The following is a 25,105-nucleotide window of genomic DNA, read 5'->3' as shown; positions in this document are numbered from 1 at the left end:
ACCACACCACATAGCAGAGCGCTTGGAGGAAGTATGACCAGAAAACAAACAGAAAATATTTTCTAACTATGACTTCATAGACAGGCAAAGTGTTGCCTGGAGAGTACCAGGAACACTAGAGCTCAGCTCAAGACTTCACACTAAGCGCCATATGCGCAATCCAGAGACACTCTTCTACACCATGATGCCTGTCACCTCCCCAATGCATAGAACTACATCTTCTAAGCACACCAGACTCAAATAAGTACACTGGACAGAGACATGGGCACTGTCCACAAAGACCTGGCAAACTACAGCCAATGAGATAATGGCAATATGCCGGACTTTAAGGACACACCGAATCTTAGTACACACCCCCAAGTAAAATGTCACTTACCTAGGTAGTAACTCCTTAGAGCCAAGCCAGTGAGCTTTGGGTATGAATGGTGGCCTTGCCACTTGCTGTGTGTGGGACCTTCCCTGGGCAAAAATCTATCTATACATTGATAGACAATGAAGATAAAAACACAGCCCTGTTTGGATGTGAGGACTTAAAAAGAAAAAAAATCGCATTCATGAAGCATTCCAAATCAGAGCTGCACAGACAAAGTCAACGATTGCTGGCTACCTCTACCCTCATGACTATTTTGAGTCTGTGGGGTCAAATTACATTAAATATGGTTTCTTTCCAAGGTTTGCCTAAAAGCATAGTGGAATAAAAAGGTTTGAGAATGTCTGATGAGAGGGAGCAGCTCATACACAAGCTGGCAGAAAGAGAACCCTGGGATCACTGCATCTGATTAGGAGACTGTTATCCTAGCTATGAAACCCATGAGGATAGAGCAAACACTACCTTTACAGATACTATGAAGAGACAATTATTTTCAAGCTATCCCAGTAAATCACAAATATTTTCAACTTAAGAACTTTGTTCATAGGGAACTGGAGGGGTGGCTCAGTGGTTAAGAGCACTGGCTGCTCTTCCTGAGGACCTGAGTTTAATTCCAAGCACCTACATAAGCAGTTTACAACTGTCTGCAACTTAAGTTCCAGAGAATCTGATATCCTCACATAGACAAACATGCAGGCAAAACACCATTGCACATGAAATAAAAATAAATTATTAAAAAAACTTTGTTCATTCCAAACTTAAAGTGTATTAAGAAGCAAGTGGGTATGGCACTCCATACTGACCATCCTAGTATCTGGGAAGCTAAGGCAGGGGAAATCTGAGACTAGGAATATAGAAGACCGTCTTCAAGAAAAATAAAATATCATAAGCAGTATGACCAGAATATACTAGTATAATGCACACAAACTGAAATGTGAACCAAACTCAAACAACAAACCACTCATAAACAAGCAAACAAACAAGCAAGCAGCATGCTTCCTGCTCAAATGTAGGCCACATACAGCAACTGCTCACTTTGTGCATCTTCAGTGTGACCTGAGAGCTGACTTAAACAGGCACTTTCAATCTTTCTCTATGTAGCAGACTACACATCAAACCAGATTTATATAAGGTATATAAAAACAATATGATCTAACAGATATAAAATAAAAAAACAAATTATTTAAGGGCCAGAACTATTCATTCTTTCTAAAGAAAAGATGAACCGTTACTAGACTATGGCGAGATCACTTGTAAAGCCAAAGCATTTCTCTCTTGGCTACCCACCACTGCTGGAAAAACGCCAAGAGCAGTTTTCAGGGAAAAGCTTGGCTGTACTCAGTCAGCAGCTATCACCCACTCACTTGTTCTTGGAATCCTTCCAGCACCTCTACTTGATGAATGGAAAGTGAAGGGACATATACTAGCAATGACAATGCCATAGGAATGCATTTACCAACCAGCGCGCACCTAGAAAGCAAAACTAGGTGGCTGACATGGGCAGGAAATAGTCCCATTGTGGTTGCTCTGGGGAGGACAGACCCCTAGATCTAAGCACGTGCTGTCAACAGTAAACCCTCTTTGCAAAATTGTTTCAAGCCCCGCTCCCTCATGCTTTCTCTTGAATAGGGTTCCTTTTAAGGTACTGGGTGAGAGGGGCTAAAAGAACTCCAGGTCTGGGGATTACTACATCTTGGTAATGAAGCCAGGACTCTAATACCAGTGCTATGCCCCAGCAGGCCATGACCTTTGGAGACACCATCTCTACATGGTGCAATTTATATTAATTCACAAGCAAAACCCTGGGCTGGAGCAGCAGGAAAATTGTTTCTAATCCTGCTTTGAAGTAGCCATATGACAGGAATGAACATCTTGCCTCCATCCTTAATTTCTTCATGTGTTAAACAGAACACTCACTCGAATGATCATAATGGAACGTTCACAGTTCTTTCTGATTCTAAGTCTTATCTTTTTTTTTTTTTTTAAGTCTCAATCAGTACTTACATAATAGTTTTACTGCTGGGAGATGCAGGTATTTGCAGTGGGGAACCATTTGGGATTCCAAATCTGGAAAGCCTAGAAGGACCTTATATCAGTGATACCCTCAATGTGGCTAGTGGCCATTACAAAAGATCCCTAGAATACATCCCACTATCTGAACAGCACAGAAATCAAACATCTGAGCTTTATAGTGATATTCTTGTCCAGAGTCATTTACGAAAAATATGATGAAGCATAAGACTATCTAAAAGAGACAATAAAATTTAATTTAAGTGGATTGTTTTGCCTAATTCCTATAAGTCCCAATACCCTTATATGGCAGAAGAACCGCCTCTTCAGGATTAAGCCTGGCCCACAGTAGCAATGGAGGAGGAAAGGGGGGAGAGGAGATAATGGGAGACATGAGGAAATATATCATTTCCCTTTATCAACACAATTTAACTCACACTGTAGTTCAGTTATGAGGCAGGAGATCTCATTGAACTATTTGTGGCCCAAACCCTCTTACACAAAGGACAGAGATGCCATCCTCAACTGACAGGCCACTCACTGATGAAATGGCAAATGGACACTAGCGGAGGGCACACTGATTAAAATTTCTATGCTTTGTGCATGTGTACCCATGGAAACCAGAAGAAGACTGTCGTATCATCCAAAGCTCAGATTGCAGACAAGTGTAAGCTGCCCAAAGTGGACGCCAGAAATAAAATCTAGATATCCTGGAAGAGCAGCAAATGTTCTTTAACCACTAATCCATCTCTCCAGTCCCAAGAACAAGTTCTTAAAAGAGGTTGTTAGCTTTACTATGACAGTGAAGAACAGCACACGGGATGAGCTCTGAGAGGAAGCCATAGGGATACAGACAGGTTCTGTGCTGTCCCCTCCTGACAAGCTTTATATATCAGTGACAACCAGAGGGCTGGAATTGGGAAAGGTAGACCCAGAACTCTAAAGTATATATAAAGCACACTCAAGAGTGACTGTCATTTTAAAACATAAGCAAGCAATTCTATAGCATTATCAAATACTGAACTGTGAAAAGCCCTATCAAAAAGATTATGAACAAACAATGTTTGTCCTCTAGTCTCCTGAGTAGAGATGCTACTTACTATAAGGTTCAGAGAAAGCTAAGAACTTTAGCATTTGGCATATAAAGAGACCACCCAGGGCAGTGCAGAAGAGGGGAAAGCAGTGCTAAGGGACTGGTAGATTAGTGAGATATCTCTAATAGTACAAAACAGCATCTGATCACTAACAGGGAGTCTAGAGAGAGAGAAAAGAAAGCAGATCATAAAGTATACAATCCCCAAGAAACAAATATTCTCACAGAGCAAGAGAAAAGTGTCGATGGGAAAACATTTAGTGATTAATCTGGAGGGTTTTCCTTCTTTCTTTAAACTTTACTTTATGGGGTTGGGGATTTAGCTCAGTGGGAGAGCGCTTGCCTAGCAACCACAAGGTCCTGGGTTCAGTCCCCAGCTCCGAAAAAAAGGGGAAAAAAAAAAAAGAGGTTTAAACTTTATTTACTATTATTAGTGTGTGTGTGTAAGAGAGAGAGACAGATGTGTGAAGAAGTAGGGGTGTGTGTGTGTGTGTATGTTCACGTACACACATATAAATGTGTTTAAGTGTGCATACAGAGGCCAGAAGACAACTCTGTGACGTCAGTTCTCTTTCTACCCTTTACATTCATTGTGTTCCAGAGACCAAACTCAGGTTATCAGGTTTGCATGGCCAAGTACCTTCTGAGCTGCCTCAGCAGTCCCAGTTTTTCTCTTCTAAAACAAGAAGTATTATTTTATCATAAGGAGAAATTGTTCTTTAAAGTCATTTGTACTCAAACACTGTGACTCCCTGAAATGACAAGATAACCCACTGTTTGTCTGCACAACTATATGTACAGTATTAGCCGAAGCTGTCATTGGTACTAAATACAATTAGGTAAACCAAACTCAGTATGGTTCAGAGAGTATTACATAGCTATAAACTGTTCCACCTTGCTCTAATGTATTTTAATGCAGCTAGAAAAATATCTGAATGAACGAGGCTTGGCCATTATTACCATATCTTTACCACCAGTATGCAGAAAAGGTGGGAAGGAGGGAAAACAGAAACCAGTGTGATCAGGACACCAAAGGACACACATGTTGCTCAGTTTACCGCTTCAGCAATCACCTGATGGCTCCCGGGTACAACAAAGGTACACTTATTCCTGCTATCTGAACTCTGGTTCAACTCTAGCAGCCGGAGATGCTGCTCCATTAAGAAGTATTTGGCACCTGAGCTCTGGAGACTAGAGTGAGATTTACCTGAATATACTTAGCTCCCAAGTTCAAACACCAAGGTGTCATTACGATCATTAAACACCAACAAACAAACAAAACCCAGCTTCTGTAAGGAGCAGACTCTTCCAACAATGAGACTGTGTGGAACAATTGCCCAGCCCAGCTGTTTCTGAGCAGCTGGGATCACACATTTACCAACCAAGAACAAAGTACCTATCAGTTATTTTTCAAAAGGTACTATGGAGTGCTAAGAGTACTACATAGGGGGACAAGTACTCCCAAGACCAAGGTAGAAGACATAAGAACCAAAGAAATCACAAGAGTGCTGTCAACTAGCAGTGGAATGGATCACTAACTAGAGAGGATTCCCCGTCCAAGAAGTCAGGCTCCTCAGCCCACACAGAACGGGGCGTTGACCACCCATTGTGCAACAGTAATAATGTTCACTGTCATCAGCATGAAAGGGAACATGGTAAAACACTGGGGGAAGGACCCTGGACCTCTACCAGTCTTGCAGTTTCAAAGTTTATATCTACTCCAATAACCTAAACATCTATAATATCACAAGTATGTAACCATTTATCTAGAGAAAAATGGTTTTTTTTTTAAATGTGTGGTTTTGTTGTTATTGTTGAGACAGGGTCTTATTAGGTCTGCTAGGTAGGCCACCTTATACATGCAAGACCCAAAGTCTTAATTAAGCCTGGCCCATCTTTAATCCCATTAGCATTCAGGAGGCAGACAGGTAGATCACTATGAGTTGGAGGCAAGCCTGGTCAATACATCAAGTTTTAAGCTAGCCAAGGTTATACAGTCAGTCAGTCAGTCAATCAGTCTCTCTGTCTCTGTCTCTCTAAAATAGAGAGTGGAAGAAAACAAGAGCAAGATGGTCATCAATAATGATCAACTATTATCTCAGAAAAGCATCATTCACAACACTGACAAGAAAAAAGCTGTTCAAAGCTGGCAATCAAATCCTAAGGACTTAGTCAACTGGTTAGCCCTGGCCATCTCCTTTGGCTTACAGAACTTTCAGTGGGGGTAGTACAAAGGCTAAGCCATAAAACTGAGAAAGCAAAGCTGGTGAGGAAGCAGCTTCCTTGGCTGGGTCTTCAATGACCCTACAGACAAATGTGCTCCCCCCAAAACACACACACACACAACCCCTCCTCTCTCACATAAACATATCTACACATACACCACAACTCCCTCCTTCATCCTTATCTTGTACCCCATGACTGTCCATTGAGAACACCTGCTCATGCTCATGGCTGAGACTATGGAATTCCACTTGCCATCTGCACGAAACTGTTTCTGACTCCAATGAAACAGCACAGAAGAAACACTGAAAACCCACAAGGCACTATTCAATCTTGAGGTGATTTTTACCATCTCTTTCCAAAACAAGAATGTAAAATATCTAAGCAACCGTGAGCATTGTCTAAGTTTAAAAGGACAGAAAACCAGTAAGTGCAAGCCAATGTCTGAAGTCTGTGTCATTCCGCACAACCAACCTACCTACCTACCTACCTACCTACCTACCTACCTACCTACCTCTGTACAGCAAGGACTGAAGACAGCTTATTTACCAGCTCATTCTTTATTACTTGGCAGAGAAATACAAAACCAGTGCAGCTCAGTTTCGAGTACATGAAGTTTCCACTTAGAAAATAAAGGAACTGGTTGGGGATTTAGCTCAGTGGTAAAAGCACAAGGCCCTGGGTTCGGTCCCCAGCTCCAAAAAAAAAAAAAAAGAAAATAAAGGAACTACTGCTATCCTAACTACAGAGCACTTGCTATTTTTCAAAAGTCCAAAGTAAAGGACTATGTTCTTATTCTTAAATCTGTAATATGCAGAGATGTGTATCTTTAGAAGTTTGACGTCACTATCTATATATTCTCACTCCTAATAAGAAAATGTCATCAACATTAAATTCCTGGTTTTTAATAAGGAATGTCAGAAAATTCTAGATGTTTGTCTCATAATATTCTAGTAGAGTTCAAAACTTTCTCTGCCTACAGTCAAAAATAAGATAGAATTTCTACATGACAGAATACACATTACATAGGTAAGTAAGATAATCAAATCTGCTAAAGGGTAAGTCTGATTTTTAAGTATGTTTCTGTGTGAGAGACATGGCTGTTGTGTGAATAATCCAGGTTGGCCTTGAGTTTTCATCCTGTCACATCTGTGCTGGTGTAGTATATCTAAATTTTAAAAGAATTACTCAGGCAAAAACCTCTTGTTGAAATTACCCCATGCTTCCTATTTGAACCTCTTCTAAAAAGTCGTGCATACCCTCAGAAAGAAGAGCAATCAACAGAGAATACTACAATAAAAAATCCTAAATCAAAAAGTCATGAAAAAGTTAAATCAATATGCATAGTTTTTAATGATTACAAGTTCTTGGTTTTTCAAATTTTATTGTTGTTAGGTTTTTTGGTTGTGTTGTTTTGAGACGGGATCTCACCATGTCACTCATGAAATGCTGGTTGGCCTGAAAACTGTTATGAAGACCAAGCTAACCTTGCTCTCAGAGATCTACCTCTGAGATCTACCTGCCTCTGAGCCTTGAATGCTGAGATTGAGGATATGTTCCAACACAACCACCCAATAACAAGTTTTTAAACAAGATGAAACATATATCTTCTATTTTAAATTGAACTTAATGAAAAACTATGAAAAGACAAATCTGTCCAAATAAATTATATAGACATTCCACCTTAAAAGAAGGGGAACAGAACCCCCACCCTCTGGTGTGTGACAGAGAGGAAAAGAAAACTGTTATAGCAGAGAAACCTAACAAATCCAAATTCCGCCAGGCATGGAAGGGTAACCACTTATGGTCATGAGTCATGCTGATGGCGTATGTACCCTCGATGGATGAGAGGGAAATAGCAATGGACAGAAACCGCTTTTACAAATTCTTATGACTCCTTTTTTTTAATTGTAATTTAATTGTATTGTATTTTTTGGGGGGAGTAATTTTATGTGTGTCAGTGTTTTAGAACCCAAGGACCTGAAGTTACAGATGGTTGGGATCATGTGGGAGCTGGGAACCAAACGCATCCCCTTTGTAAGAGCAACAAGTGCTTTCCACTAAGCCACCTCTGCAGTCCTTATGAGAAAAGTATCAAGAGAAATATCAAAGAGACATTCCGCAATATCCCTAAGCAGTTTTCAAAAGTGTCAAGGTCATCAAAACACAAGAAACACTGAAGAAAAATGCCACCTCCAGGAGAAACCTAAAGAACTGTGACAATTACATGCGGTACAGTACCGTTAATGGGCACTAAGAACAGGATATAAAGAAGAATCACCCCAGGAAATCAGGTTCAAGTACTGCTGTGGCAATCCCAGTATGTCAGCACAGTGTGCCATCAGCATGAGACAGGTGGAAGAGAAGGGAAAGGGACACACAGGCAGGACCTTCTGCACTGTCTTGAAAATCTTCTATGAATCTAAAACAGCACTACAAACAATAATAAAGACTACTTGAAAATAAAAAACAGACAGAAATGTTAATTTTGACCAATAAAAACAATTTTTCTGTTGTATGTACACATCCATATATGCAAGAAAAACTCATGCACGTAAAATTAAGTAAGTCTTCAAAAAACAAAACTCAGAATGTTACAAATCAAACCTCTCTTTGCCATCACAATATTAAAAAAAGATAGGTGGCTCAGTAGCCTTTCTACTGTTGCAGAGGACCTGGGTTGGGCTCCTGTATACGTGCAGTAGTGGCAGGGATCTGACACCCTCTTCTGGCTTCCGTAAAAACTGCATGAACATGATAGGTACCAGCAGGCAATACCAGCACACATAAAAATAAATACATGCATTTTTAAGAGACCGAGATTTAGCTAGGTCTGGTGGTGCATAACTTTAATCTCAGCACTAAGGAGACACAGTTAGTCAGATCACTGAGTCTGGAACCAGCCTGGCCTACATAGTGAGTTCTATAGCCAGGGCTCTGTGTAGAGATCATCTCAAAAATGAATGAATAAATGAATGGCTGAGTGAATGAAGGATATTTTAAAAGCAGATTGCTCTACAGATTCAAAATGTGTACAGTCAATCTAATGATGGCCTTCTCATTTAACACAAATACTTTATTGCTTATCATTTTACAGACAGGTGGTTAACAAATAGAATTTTTGGAGTCAATCACAGTAAGTCTGTCACTTTCTACAGTGTAATTTTAAAAGATGTCCTATATGAGCAGGACTGTGGTTCAGAAGATTTTACTCCTTGTGTAAAGTAGATATAGCACCCACCTCAGGCAATTATTAAACATGAGACCCCCCCCACAAAAAAAAACCTGTTTGCAAAATTCACAGCACAGTACAGGACAGTGGCATCTCCCCGCTGCTCACTCTTTTACCAAAATTCAGGAAGAATAAGGACAGTAAGTTATGACTATACTGAACATATATGCTATGAACATATATACTTTTAAAAAGGTCAAAATACTGCACCACAATTAGGATAAAAACTCATAAATGTCCTAACTTAGTAGCAGGTGGACAACAAAATACTACTGTCTACGGTAAATGTAACTCCAAATAAAGAGGAAATGCTTTGGAACACCTGGTCGTCGCATTTTGGTTCAAATACCTTGAGGAAAAGCACAGCGCCTCACAGTTTGTGCAGTGAAGTTACTCTATGGGTAACTCAGAAAACAGAACTCATTGTGAAGTATACAATCACTGCAGGCCACCAACTGCACTGTATAGTATGTCCATGCCATTAAAACAGTGTCCTGAGAGATGCTACATCTCTAGCCCCACCTGGAGCCAGTTCAAGCCGGCTGCAGGGTTAGAGTGCCCTGGGCATGTCAACTGAAGAGAAGTGGTGCAGCACTGGAGACAGAAGGTCTAATCAGCCCAACTTTCAGAGCTTTGTTGACTACTCACTCCAGGAGTCTAAAGGGACCCCAAAAGGTCACATTCAAGGCTTCTTTCATGATTGCCCTTAGAAATGGAGGGTAACACTAACCTTGAAGAGATCAGAAGTAATTGAAAGAACAAAACCTTGCACTCTCCAACAGAAAACAACAAACCACATTCAGCAACATATCATCCACTTTGTCTACTACACAAGAACTTACGGAGCACGCACAAAGGAAGGGACATGTGACTGATACCCAGGAATATATTCCATTTAACTGAGCAAAAGAAACCAGAAACAAATGACAAACATGTTGGAATTAAGACTTCAAAAAATGAGAGGAAAAGGAATAAAACACCAAAGCAAGGTGAGAAATGTAAATCTCGGTACCAACATTAGATAATAAGCACCACAGCTAAGACTGAAAACGGGCTCAGTTGGAAAGTACTCAACTAAAGATCTAAAAGACTGAGACTGTTAGAACAAAGAAAGGTAAAACCTACCAAAATTTTGTTTAAGAGAAATACTAATTTGTTTTTTTTAAATTTCATGTACAGTGGTATTTTGTCTGTAGTGTCTGTGTGAGGGTGTTAGAGCCTCTAGAACTGGTAATGTATACTCTGTAATACTCTACTTTTGGAAGGATATAATTTGCTTTTTGATTTTACAAGGAATAAAAGTTAAGATATTGTCCTGAGTCTCATAAGAGATTTTCAACTTTTAAATAGTGTTATGATTGTGAAATGATTGGGGGTGGGGGTGGAATACTGGAAAGAGGGCTCATGGGTTGAGAACACTGAATGCTCTTCCAGATGACATGGGTTCAATTCCCAGTACATACATGGCAGCTCACAACTGTCTGCAACTCCAAGATTTGACATCCTCACACAGACATACAGGCAGTCAAAACACCAGTATACATAAAACAAAAATCAAATTATTACAAAAAGAAAGATGATAGGACCTTTTGAACTTGGACTAAATTCTTTTTGCACTATGTTTTGGCAATAAGACTATCCAGGGAGTAGATAGACTATAGAATGGTTTGAATGATAAATGTTCCCATAATATCAGGCATTTGAATACTTGGTCCCCAGTTGGTGGTACTGTTTAAGGAGGCTTAACCCTTTCTTTTATAGAATGCCTTGCTCAGGGTGTTTTATCAACATGAAAGGAAAGTAAGTGATAAAGATATGTTGTAAATAACAGAGTCAACTTGACGGGACCCAGAATCACTGAAGAGGCAAGCTTCTGGGTATACCTGTGGTGGATTTTCTAAATGAGCTTCATTAAAGTGGGAAGACAGTCTTAAAGCAGGCAGCACCCATTCCATAAATAAGACCAGAGAACACACAAAGAAGAAAGCCAATTTAGTACTAGCAATTCATCTTTCTCTTCACTGCAGATGCAAGGTAACTTGGCTGCCTCAAGTTCCTAAAGGTATGACCCTAGAACTCTGAGTTAAAATAAAACCCTTCCTTTTTTAAAGATGCTTTTTGTAGGGTGAATTGCTGTAGTAATAGGAAAAGTAACCAACACAGGGTGTAGGTGGGCACAAAGCAATTTTCTAGGAGAGAAAAGAATGGAGAGCAAAGGTTATGAGTTATGACAGATACAAGATTTGTTCGTTCCATTCTATGTGCATTATATTCCAGAAATATAAACATTAAAACATTCTAAAAATCAACAATACTAGGTCTTCAATTCCAGATATTTAATTTAATTCCACTATTTATTCAGTCCTTCTACAAGTACTCTTCTGTGTGGCTAATATGCAAACATTCACTCAGGTTGTATTACAGAGAATAATCGGTTAATTAGAAAGGAGAAATGATGACTTAAACTCTGACTTTAAAAAGACAAATAATTGTGCATAAAAGTGAGCCCTGTCGGGGTTGGGGATTTAGCTCAGTGGTAGAGCGCTTGCCTAGGAAGCGCAAGGCCCTGGGTTCGGTCCCCAGCTCCGAAAAAGAAGAACCCCCCCCCCCCCAAAAAAAAGAAGTGAGCCCTGTCAAGCCAGCTTGATAATCTAAGTTCCATCCTAGAGCCTACACCCTTAAGGAGAGAACCAACCCACACACTCTTATTTCCACACATTCAAGCTCACACCTACTATAAATAAATATAAATGAAAGACTAGTACGGATGGGATTAAGTTTCCTTCTCTAGAAAATCCTATGCTTTTAAATTTTTGTAAAATAAAAAACTATTTTTATGATTTAAACAACATTCACTGAGAACATTGCAGAGTCTCATCATTAATTTCACACATTTAGGGCTATCTCAGGTCCTAAAGCAAAGCAATACTACCCAGTTTAAAAAAAAAAAAAAAGAAGAGCACAAGGCGACATGCTGAGAACTGCTCTCACCTATCTCATTTAATCATTACAAAATCCTATGCCCCCTCAAAAAATATCAAAAACAGTTCTTGGGAGTGGGTACTATTATTAACCTCATATAAAAGATTGGGAGAGAGTGATTTTCATACTGGTAATTATTTGGAACCTGCATATAAATCTAGGCAGCTCACTTCAGAGCCCAAGCTCAACTCCTGAAGAAGCTTGGACTTCCTGTGCAGCTATGGAGAGACTCCTAAAGCTGCTCCTCCACAGGATGTACACACCCCGCACTGCAACACACTCCACCCTGCCCGCGGCTGCGTTGGCTAACGACCTATGTCTGCTGCGCTCCTCTAAAGACACCAAGTTTTACTTACAGTATTTTTCAATTTAATTACATTTAGGAGGAGGTGTGTGTGTGTGTGTGTGTGTGTGTGTGTGTGTGTGTGTGTGTGTGTGCGCGCGCATGTGCCATGATGTTCATGTGGAGTCAGAGGACAACTTCAGGAGTCAGTTCTTCCCTTCCACCAGATGGGTCGCAAGGAAGAGCTCCAGCTATCAGACTCAGCAGGAAGCAGTTTTACACACCGAGAATCTTGCTACCTTTCTTTATGTCATGTTAAATAAAAAGTTAGATACTACAGCAGAGTGAAAAGCTCCAGATAAACATACAGTATTGTTTCACTTACTACTAATTACCAACTGTCTAAAGAATGCAGGTGGACTAACCACAGCCAACTTGATTGACTCCTAATTCTTTAATAACTACATTCTATTCATCTTTCCTTTAGAACACATATTCCCAGCATACAATTTCTGATTGGCATAATTAGGCTTACCTTGGAGGAACTTGTTATAAATTCTCAGATATCACCCCAAAATTGCTGAATCAAAGTCTGTCCTGCTCTTGGGCATTTTGTTTGTTTGTACGTCCCAGCTTTGGTTTTAAACCATGGTACAAAGTGATTGCTACCTGTGGCTGGGACTGGATTATGTGAAAACCTCTACCCTCGGAAGATTCCCAGGCAAAATCAAGTTCTACCTCTCTAAAAACATCCTTAAAAAGAGGGTGGGAGGAACAGTACCTCAAAAGTCTCCTCATACACCAAAAAGGGATAGTCTTAACCCTCTATATCTACTTATTTTGCTCTCTTTCCAGTTGTGTGAGAAAAAAACATAAAGGATTTCAAGGGTGACATAAAAATCAGAAAGAATCTGGACCATCTGACCAGTTAGCTAGTTAGCTTTTATTGTGAGGCCGACATAACCTACCTGGAAGAGAAATTCTCAATCAAGGAGTTGCCAGATCAGATCTGGGCCTATGCTCTAAGTCTATGAGAGTTGCCTGGTGGCTGATGTGGAAGGAGCACGATCTGTGGGCAGGAAGTAGAAGGGGAACTAAACAGAAGCCAGAGAGAACCTCAGTGAGCAGTTCTCCCTTCCCTCAGTTTCTGCTTCCTTCTTGCTTGAGCTCCTGGCCTAACTTTCCCAACTGGACTGTAGTCTCAAAGTGCAGGCTGAAACAAATCCTCTCCTCCCCGCTAGACTGCTTTTGGTCAGTAGTTAGTAAAGCAACAGAAAACAAACAGAACACCAAGGAGTACACAACACTTCCCACTCTCTTCTGTAATCTTCTACCCAAAGCAACATCTCTCAGCAGGTATCACAGAAGAAAATCTGAGTGTCTGTGCGATTGCTAATCCCATTTTAACTTTGTCTTTTTTGGTTTCCTTCTAATGCAGGCACTATTCGGGTTATTTTTAGTAGCAAAAGTGACCCAAACTCCCTAAAAAACAGTAGTACATCAGGTTTTGCTATAGTCAAAAGGAGAAATGGTTTTAGTCTGCTCCAGGTTTCCCCTGCACCTTGCTTTGTCATTACTGCCAGTATGTTTAGAACTCACTTGTCCTAACTGTGGCTGGCAGGGTACAACTACTGTCAGCCTTCAGCAGGCAAAGCCTACGCCTCAGATTTAAGGCTAGCTTATAAATTGATATCTTAAAAACGAACAAAACACACGTTTTCTTAAATAACCACACACAATTATAAATAATCCACACCATCAAGAATGTTTAAGAATTTTAAGGAAATTTTAAGACTTTTTTATTTAAGTCTAGGAGTATCTGTCTGAGTGTATGGGTGCCACTAGAAGGCAGAAAAGGAAACCAGTTTCCCTAGAGCTGGAGTCACAGATGGTTGTGAGCTGTATAAAAGTTTAGTGCTGGAATCTGAACTTGAGTTTTTGAAAGAGCATCAAGCACTCTTAATTGCCAAGCTATCTCTCCAGCCCAGACTTATAGTAATTTTAAAATAATGAAAAGAATTCTTGTTAAAATATAAATTGTACAACTGACCCATTGTTCAGACTGTAGAGCTCATAATTAAGAGGGCTTAATGCCAGATTGAGCAGACTACAGGAAGGTTCTACAACTTATTATAAAATACTGAAATTATATAAAGTTATTCATTGTCTTAACCTGTTCTGTGAAATATAAAGAGCCTGTACACACACACACACACACACACACACACACACACACACACACCCCAAACAAAAGCAACTTACACCACGCTCAATAAGAAACAAAAATCCTAAACTATGGGGCTGGAGAGATGACTCAGCGGTTAGGGGCACTGACTGCTCTTCCAGAGGTCCTGAGTTCAATTCCCAGCAACCACATGGTGGCTCACAGCCATCTCTACTAGGATCTGGCACCCTCTTCTGGCATATCAGCAGAACACTGTGTATATAATAAATAAATCTTTTAAAAAAATGATGAAATCTCTTTTTTAAAATTGCTAAGAAACACAAAAGAATTACATTATGTTTTAATTTTTAACAATCACAAGTGTGATTCAATTTAATATGAACAAATCTGATAACCAAAGCAGAAAAATTTTACTTAAGAAGAATCTTAATTACTACAGGTGTAAGAAATGAGTATAGCAAAACCTAACATTTATCAAAGGAGACTATGCCCTGATTTTAAAATCCATCACTGCCTTTGGTTGCAAACTAAAGCTCACATTCTACGTAAAATACTAGATCCCTTTCATTCAAACCAGAGACTAAACCCATGCCCAAGAGCCTAAGTGTATGCACAAGGAGAAGACGAAAATAGCAATAATGCAAAAGACTCTCTTAGAAAACACAAGAGAGTCAGCTGGAACAAATAAACAAAAAGTTCACAAAGTTGCCAGACTCTAATGACATCTGCACATTTATCTTATATTAAAACAGCCAATTAAATAATAAAATGGAACTTGTCCTCAATAGTAAACTAACCCACCATAAACCAAGGAACAACAAAAATGTACTATACAAAGAAAGCAGTCAAATTCACATCCGCACGCTTGTCAGAAAGCACATTACTGACCTCTGCAGATGGAGAAAGTTCTCACATTTACCTGAAATAATAGCCCTTATCCTGTCTACCATGAAAATCATCTGAGGAATATAAACTGTAACCATGTCCTGGCCCCAGGGAGATTCTAACCTAATTGGTCAGAAATGAGATTCAGACTTTAAAACAATGTGTGGCCAGGGCTGAGAACCATGTTCAACATCACCACCATGAACACCACTGAGGGAACAGCCAGGATGACTTTCTAGCACAGATACAGGTAAAGATCAATAATTAATGTACAACACAACAGCCGGCAGACAGACCACTACAGCTAAATAAACTGCACTGTGACTACTGCTAGTATCACTAGCTTGATCATTGGTCAAAATTAACTTACTTCTTTAGTGAGTCTTTCTATTTGTTTCCTGTGAGAGGAGAATTCTTAGAGCATGGTGCTAAGATTGGAGTGCCCAGTACCTCATGCTTACTAAAACAACCCTGAACCAAAAGTGAGGTCAAGATTCAAGAAAGAATGAAGAAACATAAGAGAATAACCCTTCCTTTCCTTTTTCTGGAATCGAGTGCAACAACAGATCTTGTTTATATAGTCTATGCTGAGCTCCAATTCCAAGCTCAAGCCATCTCCTTATCTTTGCCTCCTAAGTTGTTAAGATACAAGTGAGTGTCACCACATCCAACACCAAAGAACACTTGCAGTTTGGAATAGGGAAGGTACTTTCTGATAGACAATCTAAAAGCATAAAAGAAAAAAAAAAGGATGTTTCCAGACAAACTAAAAACACATCCCTGACAAAACATGTGACCGACATATTGTAAACGTATGAGACTGAGTTGAGAAATTAAAAAGAGGAAAAGGTATCTACTAAAAGCCTTAAACTTTTAATAAATGAAACAACAATATACCTCAGTGGTGGATATTGAAAATCCCTGGGTTGGGTCCCTAACAATACAGGCAGACAGAAAGGCAAACATGCATTCTCATACACATAAAATAATCTGAGAAAACAATTCTTTGTGAATTTATGGAAACGTCCTAATAAAAACGACTTGACTAAAATGACAAGAATATTAGTATCTAACAACATCCAATGTTGATGAGGAGTTAAACAGGCTCATAAAACATTCTAACAGTAAATTTTACACAATATTTTTCAATGTCTATCTATGGTGATATCTAGATTCTTTTTCAAGTCTTGGTTTTGTTTTAGAGAAGGTCTCACTAGGTAGTCCTGGATGGCCTGGAAATTGATGTTTGTCTCAGACTGGTCTCAAACTTGGCAATAATCCTCCTAGCCCCGTGAATGCTAGAAATGCTAGAAATGGAATACAATGTGTAACACTTAGCTTGTATCTGTTTATTTTAAATATTCTTTCATTAAAAATTTCCCTACCATAGCTAAACAATAAGAGCACTTGCTGCTTTACCAGAGAACCAGTTCAGTTTCTATTACCCACAACAGGTACCTCACATAAGCCTAGTAACTCAAGCTCCAGGGGATCTAAGGCCCTCTTCTTGCCTCTGTAGACATACACACACATGTAGCACACACACGCACATACACACACACACAGACTGACACACACACACACACACACACACACACACACACACGAAAGAAGAAAAAAACCACTCCCAAAGACTTATCCATTTACTCGCTTGCACAAAGCTGTGCATGTATGTCTGAAACAGAACTATGCCAATAGTGAAACACTGAAACGACCCAAGTATCACAGTCCATAAAGTACATCTCCTGTACCAAATCAGATATTACTACTTCCTATAAAGAACTACAAACAAGGAACCATATCCAACTCTGGCTGTAATAAGAGTTGTCCAGATCTTTTCTAAGTGTATAATGCCACTGAACTTCATGTTTAATGAAATGTGGACTAGTGTTTGAAATTTTTTCTGTAAACAGGAGCTAGAGAGATGCCTATGTAATTAAACGCTTCCTAGGTTCATTTTCCAGTACCTACACAGCAACTTGCAATCACCCATAACTCCAGTTTCAGGAGATCCACCACTCTCTTCTGGCCTCCATGGGCACTGCACACATGTGACACAAACATACACATAGGCAAACATCCACCTACATAAACACATCTCTTTAAAACACTTTTGTGGCTGTAGTTGTGAAGAGACAATTATTAGGCAGGCATGATGACCATCCCCTGTAATCACAGCACCTTTACAAAGCAGATGAAGGTCAGTGAAAACTTTAAGACCAGTAATTCTACATAGTAATTCTGCTTGGGTTACAAAATGAGACCCTCTCTCAAAAAACCAAGCGGGGTCATTCATGATTTTTAAGGTTTTTAAATAATCCTGGAACCAAAAAGTTTGACAACTATTGCATTATGTCATTATGTATATTTTTAAACATAATCCCAATTCTCAAAAAAAAAAATCCTTTTTAAATTGGTCAGTTTGGAATATGAATTAAAAGGGTTCAGCAATTGATCTACCCAGAGGAGATGAGTTCATTAAATATCCCTTCCAATATAACTGGAAAAAGGGTATAGAAGTATAACAAACAGGGGTTGGGGATTTAGCTCAGCGGTAGAGCACTTGCCTAGCAAGCGCAAGGCCCTGGGTTCGGTCCCCAGCTCCGAAAAAAAAAAGAAAAAAGAAAAAAAAAAAAAAAGAAGTATAACAAACCATTCTTCTGTCGAGCGCAACTATAATTTAAGTTTATATTCTCCCTCTACTAACTTTTCAAAAAAGATAACTGCACTTTTAATGTTGGAAATTACTTCATTTTTATTTAAGTTAAAGTAAAAAAAAAAACCTCTTATCTATGGTAGTCTCAAGACTTTATCCCAGTTCACCATGCTCTCCTCAACCCTCCAGGAAATTGTATTTTAATAATCTCTCCCTTTCCCTTCTGCAGGAATAATCAAATCCACAGAACAGTCCTACCTGGAATTTGTTGAACTGCACAAAGTAGGTGTACCCTGTGGCTGTCATTCAGAAACCTTGGGTCACAAAGCCTCTATAAGGTTTGGGCTTGAATGGCAATCAGCCTGTGTTTCCTTCTCTGTACCCTTATCTCTTCAATCTCCATCTTTTTTTTAAAGCTACTTCACAGTTTTCTTGATACTGCTGTTCCCTCTTCTCCAAGTTCAGACCCTGTTGTACACAGTTGGAAGGCTGGTCTCTGTAAACTCCACCCCAGGCCTTTCTCTACATGAGGTCCAGACCATATAGAAGGGCCCTGGAACTACCTGGAGTCCCAGAGTACGAGGCAACTTTAGTGTGCCAGCCAGTGGAGACAGTCTACTTCTCCAACAAGCTCCCAGATGAATCTGGTACTGCTGGTCCAAGGACCCCACTTTGAGAACCATTGTTCTGATGTTTTCACTGGGACACAAGAGTCTACAAATCCCTCTTTCCACTGTCAACAGTGGCAAGAGGCTGACCATCTCGAAACATAGCTTCTGTGTGAATAGAACGGAGACTGTGACAGTAAACATATTCCCAAGTAATACTAAGAAAAGAGCAGACAGGAGGCCGAGTAAAGAAGCATTCTTTACCAGATCCCCTGATGCATTGAAAAGCTAGTTCTCAGCAGAAACTGGGCTTTGACAGTGTGATGCCATCTCTAGATCTCCTTTCTCCAGAAGTAAACCTGGCTATGCCTGTAATCTGAGCACTTAGGCGGCTACAGCAGAAGGACTGTAAGTTGATGACAACCTAGGCTTCATGAGACTTCAAAGCAAATTCCCACCACCACCCCAACAAGAAAAATTTTTTTTCTTAAAGATAAGAGGTAGAGATTTATCTGAAAGGTACTTTAAAAACAAAACAAAACAAAACAAAACAAAACAAAACAACAACAACAACCCGTTTCTTTCATGGACATGTGAAACTCTCAAGAGAAGGAATAAAAAGGAGTCCCAGAGCCCCATGTCTCCATGCTATTTGAAAGTACATGCCCATCACCATTCAAGACACATTCAAGCACTTCAGCTCACTCACCTTGGTCATGCCTCCTGCCTGTGCCGTATTCAGTCCAGCATGGCCAGCCATTTGTGGAGAAACCTGTGTCAAAGTCTCAGCCAGCACACTGCTTGTGGCCCCCTGCATGGCTGGAGCAGGGTAGGGCATTCCAGCTCCCCTTCCTCTTCCAGCAGCCCCAAGAGATCCATTCATGACTTGAGCTTGCCCTTGTTGAGCCTGATTCATTAAGCTATGGCCAGAGTTACTATTGAGAAGGCCTGGGTGGGTCTGGTTGAAGTTAGCATTCATGCAGATCCCAGGTCCAGTCTGTGATGTGGCAGGACTACTGGTCACCAGCCCCACTTGCTTTTGTGCTTGCGGATTCAGTGCTTGGGAGGCAGGGGGAGTGGGCCCAGAGGTGCTGGCTGCCTGTTTGGGCAGGCTGGGTGTTGATGAGTCTCCTGGGTTCAGAGGGCTCTTGCCCATGGCACCTAAACTGGCCATGCTTGTACTGTTCGGCTGCCCCTGAGCCTGGCCACCAAGGCCCTGCTGCACAGGGCTGCTGGCACTCACATTGCCTATCCCGGGGGTGATGCTAGAGCCGCTGCCTCCTCTAAGAAGCTCTGACAGTTGTTTATGTTTGGACGCAGCATCTGGAACAAGGTTCCCACTGTTTAAAAGGCTTAATTCTCCATTGGGGATCAGCTCATCAGGAAGATCATTTTCCAAGTCAAACAATGATCCAAAATCTAGAAATCAAGCAGAAATGGAAATGAGAATCTAAAAAAAAATGTTAACAGTTCTCCAACTGTCATGTATTATAATCTTAACCTAATAGAACATTTCACACAGACTACTAGCATGTCTTAAAAGTAATGTCAACCCAATAATGAAACATTTATTTGGGGAGATAAAAAAGGAAAAATATTTTTTCAAATTCAGAAAAAGGAAATATTAAACAATAATGAGGAAAGAGCCAATTCCTTTTTGAAAAAAATCATATCCTAAAACAGTAATTAAATAATATGGCGAGAGGAAAAATACAGATGCACAAAATAAAGTATACTAATGAGGGTTGGGGATTTAGCTCACTGATAGCGCACTTGCCTAGCAAGTGCAAGGCCCTGGGTTCGATCCTCAGCTCCGAGGGGGAAAAAAAAAAAGTATACTAATGAGTGTTTAAAAAATTCACTAAATTAAGATGCTTTTAAGAATACAAGTATTTAAAAAAGAAGAATGCAAATATGAAGTCAGGTATGGTGGTACACACACGTAATCCCAGCACAGGGCACTGAAGATGGGACAATCAGAAGTTCAAAGCCAAGCTTGGTAACTATGAACATAGAGTTCAAAGCCATCTGGAGCTACATGAGGTCGAATCTCAAAAAAAAAAAAAAAAAAAAAAAGTAGGCATGCAAAAAAGTAATTAAGCATGGAGTTCTATGAACAGCAAATGAGGAGAAATTAAACTCAACCTATGTAATTACATATTTGAAAGTCAAACTTTTTTTTAACATACTAGAAAATGGCATTAGTGGTTTTCGAAGGGTTCAAGATACATGTAAAAAATACAGACACTAAAACGTGGTTAAGACATAGTAAACCTTCAAGCTCTTTGCACTACATGAGACATGCCATAGGGAATGACCAGTGACTCCCTGTAGAAATGGGCAAGGCATATAAGCAGGTAACCATCCTAAAGGAAGACAACACCGTAAACACATCAGTCTTCTTGGTCAGCAAACAAAATTTAAGCAATTTCCATTTTCTGCCTCCTTTCAGAGTAACCCTCCTCTACAGCATAGTCTTGCGTACATCACTTCTATTCCTTCATTCCCCAACCTCCAGTGTGCTCCTCAGCTAGCTGCCTGTTTAGGCAAATGCAAAGAATGAAGTGTGCACACTACACCCACCACAATGTTATCTGTAACAGGAAGGAAAAAAGAAATTGAAAAAACAGCAGTAATAGCAATTCAACCTAATGAATGCGGATGATATACCAGAACCCCAACTCTACTCTAGGTCCCCACGCTAGCTGTACAGTTTGGGTACCTAACTCCGCCAGCCTTTCTGTATCTCACTCTCCTCATCTGGGAAACAGAGCAATAATGACCCCTACACAAGGAGGGGTGCCAGGAGTACTAGATGAATTAATGAATGAATATCACTGAGGTCTATCAGTAATATAAACCTAAGAAGAATTAGTTTTTACAGTCTGGCCGTGGTAGCTCACACCTTTCATCAACCCAGCACTGAAGAAGCAGAGGCAGGTGAATCTCTGAGTTTGAGGCCAGCCTGGTCTACAGAGTGGGTTCCAGGATAGCTAGGGTCACACAGAGAAACTGTCTCAGAAAAAAGGAGGAGGGACAAGGGGAAGAGGAAGAGGGGGAGGAACAGGAGGAGGAGGAGGAAGGAAGGGAGAAGGGGAGAGGGAGAGGGAGTATGGGGGGGGCAGTGCTCCTGTTTTTGGTTTAGTTTGTTTTTTTTTTCCAAGACAGGGTTTCTCTGTGTAGGCCTACCTGCCTCTGCCTCTCAAGTGCTAGGATTAAAGCAGTGTGCCACCACTGCTCAGCCAAAGTATTTTTAACAACTGAATTGGTAAAGTCTGAAATGTTGAACTACCTATCCCTGGAACTTATCTTCAAATATCTTGTTTTATGTAAAAATACACTTTGTAAAGTTAAAACCATTTACCTGAACTTTTTTGTTTTCTTTTTTTTTTTTTTTTTTTTTTTTTCCGGAGCTGGGGACCAAACCCAGGGCCTTGCGCTTGCTAGGTAAGCGCTGAGCTAAATCCCCAACCCCTTATTTGAACTTTTAATTCAGCTGTTTTAGCCAGCACCTCAGAATACACACTATTTTTCAGCCATTAACACAAGCTAGAGATGCCATGTAGATCAGTAATCCTTCTGTATCCTCTCTTGGCCGAAAACCATAACTCCAGCTCCACACAGATCAGATACAAACCACAACTGTGCACACTTTCTTTAGGCGTTCCCTGCAGAAGTGCCAAGTCCCTTTTTAACCCCTATTCTCTGCACTTACTGGCCTGGCAAGCCACCTGATTATACTAAAGGAGGTACTAATGCAGAAGAACACACACAGCAAATGGGTTCTGCAGTACCACAAACTAACTGTGAACACAAAGTCCTTTTCTAAGGACTTTAGTATGTCATCTAAGAACATCTTTTTAAACATAGTCACAGTACATTCGTCAAATTCACAATAAGCCCTTTCTACTATATATAATATTTTATGTGTTGTCTTCCAGACTTTGCTTCCCCATTCTACAACCTTTCTCTCACACACATGCACACCCAGGTTCATATTTATTCTCTATTTAGTGGGTTTTTTTTTAAAGCTTAATTTATAATTATGTGCATGTAGCAAGGGAGGAATAGATTGGTACAGTGCCAAGGGGGACAAGAGGAGAGCTAGAGTAAGCCACATAACATGGATGTTTGGAACCAAACTCTTCTGCAAGAGCATACCTTTTTTGGGGGCTGGGGGTTGGGAGGTGGGGTTGGCTTTTTAAGACAGGGTTTCACTGTGTGGCCCTGGCTGTCCTCAAACTCAAGCAGTCTGCATGCCTCTGCCTCTTGGGTGCTGGGATTAAAGGTGTATGCCACCACTGCTAATAGCAGTACCCAATTTTTTTTTAAAAAAAAAAAAGATTTATTTCTTATATATAAGTACACTGTAGCTGTCCTCAGACACCAGAAGAGGGCATCAGATCCCATTACAGATGGTTGTGAGCCACCATGTGGTTGCTGGGAATTGAACTCAGGACCTCTGGAAGAGCAGTCAGTGCTCTTAATCACTGAGCCATCTCTCCAGCCCAGCAATACCTCTTCTTAACTGAGCTACCTTTCCAGGCAATTGCTTTGCAGAAATTCCTTCATACAGGGTGCCTCTTCTTGGTTAATTTCAAGATGGGAATCTGATCCTGGAAGTGCAGACAACCCAGAAGACTCTCCTAACTAATCAGCACTAGACTCCAGACTCCAGCCCCAGCCAGCACTTCTTTAATCTCCCCTTTTCAATGTAGTTCTCCTCAATCCTTTACCAAGAAAATGGAACTTCATCCAAACCAGTTGAGTCTTATTATGGCAAAATCAGGTTTCCTTCTGATCTGCCTGGGATGAGGAGACTATGTCAGGCACTGTGAATCAGCAAACACAATTCAAATATTCAACCTATGAATTTTCTATGGACTCTTTTTTTTTTCTTTTTTTCTTTTTTTTTTTTCCGGAGCTGGGGACCGAACCTTGCGCTTACCTACCACTGAGCTAAATCCCCAACCCCTATGGACTCTTGTAAGCATCTCAAACACTTTCCCCAGAAGAGGGAGATGAAGGCAAAGAACAGGAAATAAAGCCAAAAGAAACGTTCAGGTAAGTTCGTAAAGGCCATGTCAGGACCCCTGTTTGATAGAGAGCAATGGAAAAGCTGAACCCAGGAGTTCAGGTCCCTACTTAAGTATTGTGTTAACACTTGGCCATATATCCTTGGTGCAAACTATTTCTTTTCTTCAATCTAGTACCCTCATCTACAAAGAAGAGACAATCACATGGAGAAGTTACAAAATGACAAAAGGTGGACTAGAAAATCCTGTGCCACAGATAGGGGTTAATTTATAATCCCCTGAAGATAAAGAGGTATGGTGATACACACCTTTAATGTCCCACATCCAGGGGGAAGCAGGGGCAGAGGATCTCTGTGAGTTCCAAAACAGCCAGGGCTACATAGTCAAGCCCAATTTAAAAAAAAAAAAAAAAAACCTTAAGCACAAATTCACTCTGACAATTTTTTACCTTTACTACTTAATTACACTTTACCACTCAACAATCAGACATAGTATTTTGCTACTTAACAAATACACAAACACTTTATTATTGCGAATGACCTTTTACCTGATAATAACTTTGGTTTCAGTTTTTATTAGCCTGTTACCATTTTGTCTTTATTGATCACTCTTCTCTGTGTAGCCCTGACTGTCCTGGAACTCACTCTGTAGACCAGGCTGGCCCGAAACTCAGAGATCCACCTGCCTCTGCCTCCTAAATGCTGGGATTAAAGGGGTGCACCACCATCCTGTTTCCTCCATCTTCAATGCAGACATAACAGCTGTTTAGTTGAACAACTGCTGCACCCTCCCCCACCAGTTCAAACATGAACGTGTGTACAACCAAATGCCCTAAGCGTGTAGCTCTGGGGTTTGGTTTTGTTTTTTATTGTTCTTATTGTTGTTGTTTGGTTTTGTTTTAAGACAGCTTCTCACATGTACTCCTGACTGGCTTAGAACTCGCAAAGTAGACTAGGCTGACTTAACTCAGAGATCTGCCTGCCTCAGCCTCCCATATGCTGGGACTAGAGGCAAGAGACACAGCAACAGGCTCAGGGTGTGGCTCTTTTAAAAGACAGATGGCAGATGGTCTGCAAACTATCATCCTTCTCACCACTTTTCCCTATACTCTACTCTTAAAAAAAAAAAAATCAAAAGCAGGTGAAAGGGAAGAGCCAGTACACAGCTGTGTGACAAAGGCTCTCACACCACAGTGTCTAACAGTGAGCTGAGGGACAGCAATCAACCCCATCTGAAGTATCAGCTCAGAGCTACCATTTCCAATCCCAAAGCCCTGGGAGAATGCAAAGCTGCAGAGATAAAGGGACACCCTCCTTCCAGGCCCTTTTCTTTGAGCAGAAGCTAAGGTCACACATCAAATACCAACATCTCCTGTCATACTTCATGGTTAGAGACAGGTATGTTCCCAATGCTGAGGCTGAAGTCCATCCCTTTAAATGAGCTGATACACTAGAAAATGAGCTGTGATTCCCCATTGCTACTGAACCACTGAAGCTAAGGAGGTACATATGTGGGAAGAGAACAGTATGAGGACTTAGGAAA

The 25,105-nt window shown here is 40.4% G+C and overlaps 1 protein-coding gene across 5 annotated transcripts in view; it reads right to left on the bottom strand.

Moving 5' to 3' along the window:
• Positions 1 to 25,105, bottom strand: part of Crebbp (CREB binding protein) — a 125,960-nt gene that overhangs the window by 74,272 nt on the left and 26,583 nt on the right. For all 5 annotated transcript variants that reach the window (XM_039086667.2, XM_039086668.2, XM_039086669.2 and 2 more), the window contains 1 exon segment: positions 19,237 to 19,946. In XM_039086667.2, the coding sequence (XP_038942595.1) occupies positions 19,237 to 19,946 (710 nt within the window).

Source organism: Rattus norvegicus, chromosome 10 (assembly GCF_036323735.1).
Source record: "Rattus norvegicus strain BN/NHsdMcwi chromosome 10, GRCr8, whole genome shotgun sequence".
In the NCBI taxonomy this organism is placed as follows: domain Eukaryota; kingdom Metazoa; phylum Chordata; class Mammalia; order Rodentia; family Muridae; genus Rattus; species Rattus norvegicus.
This window is presented reverse-complemented; position numbering and strand designations above follow the sequence as displayed.